The sequence below is a fragment of the Galeopterus variegatus genome, unplaced genomic scaffold, assembly GCF_000696425.1.
Source record: "Galeopterus variegatus unplaced genomic scaffold, G_variegatus-3.0.2 Scaffold614, whole genome shotgun sequence".
Classification (NCBI taxonomy): Eukaryota; Metazoa; Chordata; class Mammalia; order Dermoptera; family Cynocephalidae; genus Galeopterus; species Galeopterus variegatus.
The window spans coordinates 313,795-319,182 of NW_007726725.1; the positions used below are offsets into that span (position 1 = coordinate 313,795).

General features: G+C 49.7%; 1 protein-coding gene across 1 annotated transcript in view; it reads right to left on the reverse strand.

Moving 5' to 3' along the window:
- The window catches only part of TAF4 (TAF4 RNA polymerase II, TATA box binding protein (TBP)-associated factor, 135kDa), an 83,099-nt gene that overhangs the window by 74,020 nt on the left and 3,691 nt on the right, over positions 1-5,388 (reverse strand). The window contains exon 2 of the mRNA XM_008570567.1: positions 5,253-5,380. Within this exon, the coding sequence (XP_008568789.1) occupies positions 5,253-5,380 (128 nt within the window). The remainder of the gene's footprint in view (positions 1-5,252; positions 5,381-5,388) is intronic.

Genomic DNA, 5,388 nt, shown 5'->3' on the forward strand with positions numbered 1-5,388 from the left:
CTGGAAGCCACAGGTGCACAACACCCAGAACAGAAGGCTCTACAGAATCTCCCCTTGCCTTTTCTTTTTTTTTTTTTTAACGTAACTGTTTTATTACTCTTGAAGACCTGCTTAAATAAAAGGCTGCCAACATGCAGCCTGACAAGTTCCACAAGTGAGAGCCCTAAAGAGTAACTATTTCCCAGATCAAGAAATTATGAGGGTCCTACCTATCGCTGATACAAAAAAAAGTAAAAGTGCTTCTGAGAACTGTGTAAATTACCCCAAATCTCAGGCAAGTTTCTCCAGAGTCCTTTTCAATCTCTCCTTCAAATTTTCAAAAACATTTGTTAATTATTTTGATCAACTCATATATAACCAGCTATTTATAAAAGCTTCCTTCAAATGTATCACTTAAATGGAGGAAAGCTTACATTTACTCACTGAAGCAGGCTCTGGAAGCATACCAAGAATACTCCAATCTTCTTTTGACTTCAAGGAAGCAGAGGCATGCCCCGCAGCCGTCCTGCTGAGCGGCTGCATTTCCAGGGCATTCTGAACTGGGTCAGTACCGTTCTGATAAACACCACCTTCTGAACACCCCATACAGATGTTTAAGGGGCACAACTGAAAGCCCAGGAAATCCAATGTTGTCACCAGCTGGTGTCAGAGCAACTGTGGGAGCCAGGGTGGCTTTGCTATCCACCCTCAGAGAAGGGCCAGCTTCCTATGGCTCTCTGGCCCTCCCTCAGGTTCATCAACCACCCATGTAAGCCAGGATGCCACGTTCCTAAGTGGTGTCCTTACGAGGTCCTGACAAATAGGGCTCCACCCCTCACATGGTAAACATAAAGAACTTAGAAATCATTTTCTTCTCAAACTCAGATACTTTGGCCATAAATGCAGACTACGAGCACAGCAGCAGCGAGACCAGAAGCTCCCAGGAGTGTCCACAGAAACCCCTTTCCTGGCTGTTGCTAAAATGTGAGGGTCACCAGCTCCAAGAGACACCCACAGACACATGAGACACCCACCCCACCACAGTGCCCAAGATGGCTCTGTTCATCCCAGAAATGACAGTGACCCACCAGGAGGGAAGCCCAAGCAGCGGGGCACGGAGTAACTACCTGTCACCCTCCCAGGGCTTCCCTCCAACCTGGCGGTGCTGAAGGGAAACACACAGAGGAACTACCTTTGTCCTACGCTAAGCACAGCTATCCAGTGCTGTCCTTGCATGGCTCCCAAAAAGTTATTTTTCTTTGTTCTTTTAAAATGTCACTGTTACCTGAGTATGTCAGAGGAAAACTGGGTTAAGGCCTTTGGCCTAAAGCGAGCCTCCCGTCCAAGTCTGTTCACTCTCTGCAGGCAGCTGCACCCCTCCCCCATGTCAGCAGGTGGACAGCAGCCCTCCAAGAGCGACCCCCCTGTGACAACTTCAGTAAATTTCTCATGGGGAAACTGAGGCTCCAAGGAATGATATACTCCATCACAGGCCAAACTGCAACAGTGCCCTCAAGTGACAAAATCTAAACTTCTAAGAATAGCCCTTGTGCCAAAGCTCCTGCTGCCAAAGTCGGTCACCAGAATTTCCAGTTCCCTTCAGTGGCTTTCCAGTTGACTTCAGTAACGGTCCCTCTGCACTCTGGAGTCCAGCCTGGGACTAAACCTCACCAAACTCAACCCTGGTTCAAACAGTACAGTCAGTGGACTTCTTTTTCCCTTTCCCCACCAACAAATAATACAATTCACCATGGATGGGAACCAATGCCTTAGACATCTGTTCTTCCACACACATTAACCTTGGCAGTATCGTTTTAAAATAAGTAACATTCAAATGTTCCACAGGCCAAGGTATCCAGGCCAATGGCGAGGAAATGGTTTCTGTCCTGGAATAGGAGGAATCTACACTTTGACCAAATTTTAGAGCCACAGGAGAGTACATTCCACACAAAAGCAGAATAAACAGAGGTATGCTAAAGAAAATGCTAATTTGCCAGGCCAAATACATAACACCTACCTGAAAAGATCTTCCTAACCAGTTTACATACATGCTAATTTGACATCATTATCACTTCTTTCTTCTTTCGACTATAATCGCAATATTATTTTGATGTTATGACTATCTTAAACTGTACATGACTAACCGGCACTCCTCAGTGTACTTGGGACAGCTGTACTGGCTGCAACAATCTCTCTAAAGATGTCCCATGTTCTTTCGTTTTCTCACAGTGGATAAAACTTAGACTCTGGCACCTTCAAACAAGCAAATCACAATTACAATAACATATATGTGTCTTTCGAAAATCGTCCTGACAAAGAATATCAAGACTGAGTTTGCTAAAACTAAATTTAACATGAGTTTATGAAAAGCTGTCAATGAGCTGCACATACTAAACTCATTCAAGGCTTAAGACCTGTCCTCCGGACTTCAGGGTGCAGCTTCTGTCCCTCCCGCTCCTGCCTGTGCCCCTGAGAAAGGAAGATGGGGGGGAGGCAAGCCCTTTCACACTTGACTCTCATTGCCAACAATCTGTTATTCCACTTGACACCTACATGTAGCTCTGAAAACCCTGCCCTTCCCAATACCTCCCAGCTCTTCCCCACTCTGTATCACTGAGTTGTAACAAGAGTTATTAGCAAAACAAAAGTTATTTTTACAAGTTACTTCCACCTTTGTTCTCTACATTTTTATTAAAAAATATTTCAAAGAGAAACATCAACTAGAAGAATTTAATATTTTCTGATCAATTATATGATGTAACTATAATATTTATAACCTGTTATTTTGATTTACAAAATTAGCCTGTTTAAAGAGGATCTTTTGGCTTGGGGCATTGGTAGCGGTTTTAACTAGCATTTTTTGGCTTTGGCTGTTACTAAACATAATTAATCAGAGTTCCTAATCAGTAGATCAACCGAAGGAGTCCTGAAGAGATGGATGTAGATCTTCTGTTTTCTAGATAGCATTTGGCCCCTTAAAAGTAAGTGCAGCTCTCAGCGTCACCCAAACGTCAACGTGAGCTGTCCTCTGCTCTCAAGTCTACAGGACTAAAGTAAGACACAGGAGGATGCACACAAAGAGCCAACGCTTTCACAGACTGCATGTCAAGAAGCTGTGTCCTGGTCAAATACACTCATCCTGAAACTGACCACAAAGCAGAAGAAGGGGAACTGGCCTGTGGCTCACTCAGGAAAGTGTGGTGCTGATAACACCAAGGCCACGGGTTCGGATCCCTATATAGGGATGGCCGGTTGGCTCACTTGGGAGAGCGTGGTGCTGACAACACCAAGGGTGAAGATCCCCTCACCGGTCATCTTTAAAAAAAAAAAAAAAAAAAAAGCAGACGACAGAACTGAGTCTTGGGACCACTCGGGACTAAGACAGCAGAGATACCCTTTGAGAACCATGTCTTCCTCCTCCTCCTCCTCATCCTCCCCGAGAGAAAAAGAGGGATAGGGATTCACTCCAGCAGAGGCTCAGAGCAAGGGAATCCAGCTGACCCCAAATCGCTACAGTCAGACAGCTGCAAGAGAGGCCATAGGTGCCCGGCCTCAGCAGCCTCACTCACAGCAAAGCTCCCACCAACTTGAAGTGATGGACGGGCATGTAGGGATGTCCTTGCTCTCAGGAAGGCACATGCTGAGACAGGTGGGACCACTGGAATGACATTCTTTTAAACAGAAAGTATCGTGACGTTTGACATCATAGCCTTCCACCATGAATAGCCTTGTTAAAACATTACTAAAGATCACCCACGTTCCCCACTAACAGGTCAGAATACACCTACTAACCACAGCAGAGCCTTCAATATAACACTTCGACAAACCCCTCGGAACCCCCAAAGTTTGTCATAAGGGACATCTCAGCCCTTCCTCGGTAGCTCATTTCAAGTCCTCTTTTCCTCCTCAGAGCACATCAGCCCTCACTGCCACCCCAGCAACACTTTCTCTGGCTGCAACACTTTCTCTGTCCCTTTCCTGCCCTGTAAAACATCCCTGTCAGAAGCTGACCACCAGCCCTGAACCTCATGCACTTTAACAGGAAAACTTTTCACTACTTAAGATGCAGCAACTCTTTCAAAGTGACCAGTGGCTCTCTTCTGAAAACAGGAGGGGCCACGGAAGGGCCCAGGGTTTTCCTCACCATCTCCACTACTGCTGCCACCACATGCCGCTGCTACAACCAACTGCACAGCACGTGTTACTACCTACCCGGGAGGAGCGCTCCAGAAGCACAGAACTCTCGTTGGGAAGGCTTGGTGGAGGGGCCAGCAAAGGGCACCGGAGGTTCAAGTGCCAGCATTCCCCCTGTCTAAGGATCCCCAAACAAAAGCATCCTGGTGTGAGATGCCGGGCAAGGACTCTTACTGTCAAACTTGAGGGACCACACGGAACCGCAGAGGTAACAGACGCAGCGTGAAAACTGCAAGGCTGAGGCAGTTTCTGAGCCCAAAGCTTCTGCTGTGAATGTGCTGGGCTCCTGTGTCCCTGGGCACAGCCCGCACCGTCCACAGACCACCGCACTGCCTGAGAGGGCAACAACACCATGCTGAACAATACTGCCACACTAAGTGCTGAAGCACGGCTCCAGAGCACGGTTTTCAGGCAAGGGCACAGCCGGGAAGGCTGGGCGCCTGAGATCTCTGCCCTCCTGCTAGCAGCAGGGAAGCCTGAGCCTTCCATCCAGACTTTCCCAGCCTCAAGGAGGGGGCGTCACCCCGCCCTGACCTCACCCATAGAAGAGGAGGTCTCTAGCCCACCACCCTAGCCCAAAATAATGAAGGAACAGGAGAATCAAGAGAGGACACAGACCACATGCCCAACTGCAGACACCAGGGAGGAGAAGACCATCAGACCCATCTATGTCCCTAAACTCTGCATAACCCAATACCTGGTCCCCGAGCGCCTGCTACTGTGCCTTCCGCCAGGGCAGGGGCACACAGGGCCGCTACAGAAGAGCACCACCTAACTAGGGGTGTGGCAGAGCAACTCTGACAGGCAGACCACCACCAGGACGGTGAATCCGGAGCGGCACGGGGCCGCCAACCCGCGAGTCGCCCATGCACCGCGCGGCCACTCGCTCCTCACTCCCTCGCCAGCCAGTCAGCTCCGACCCGGCCGCCCCTGGGCAAAGGCTGCCCCTCGGCCTGCTCCGGCCGTAGAGCTCTGCGGGATAGATGACCCGAGCGTCCCGCCAGGCCCAGAACTTCCTGGAACTGGAAGCCGGAGCCGCCGGGCACGCCCTTCCCCTCCCGCCCGGTGCGTCCACTCACCTGGGGGCAGCTGGAAGTTCTGGATGTTAGTCGGGTTCTGCGGCGGCTGCGGCAGACGCGGGGCGAGCACGGTGGGTGTCAGCGTGGCCCGGATCCCGCCGGCGGCGGCAGTGGGCGTCCGCGGCAGGCTCGGGGT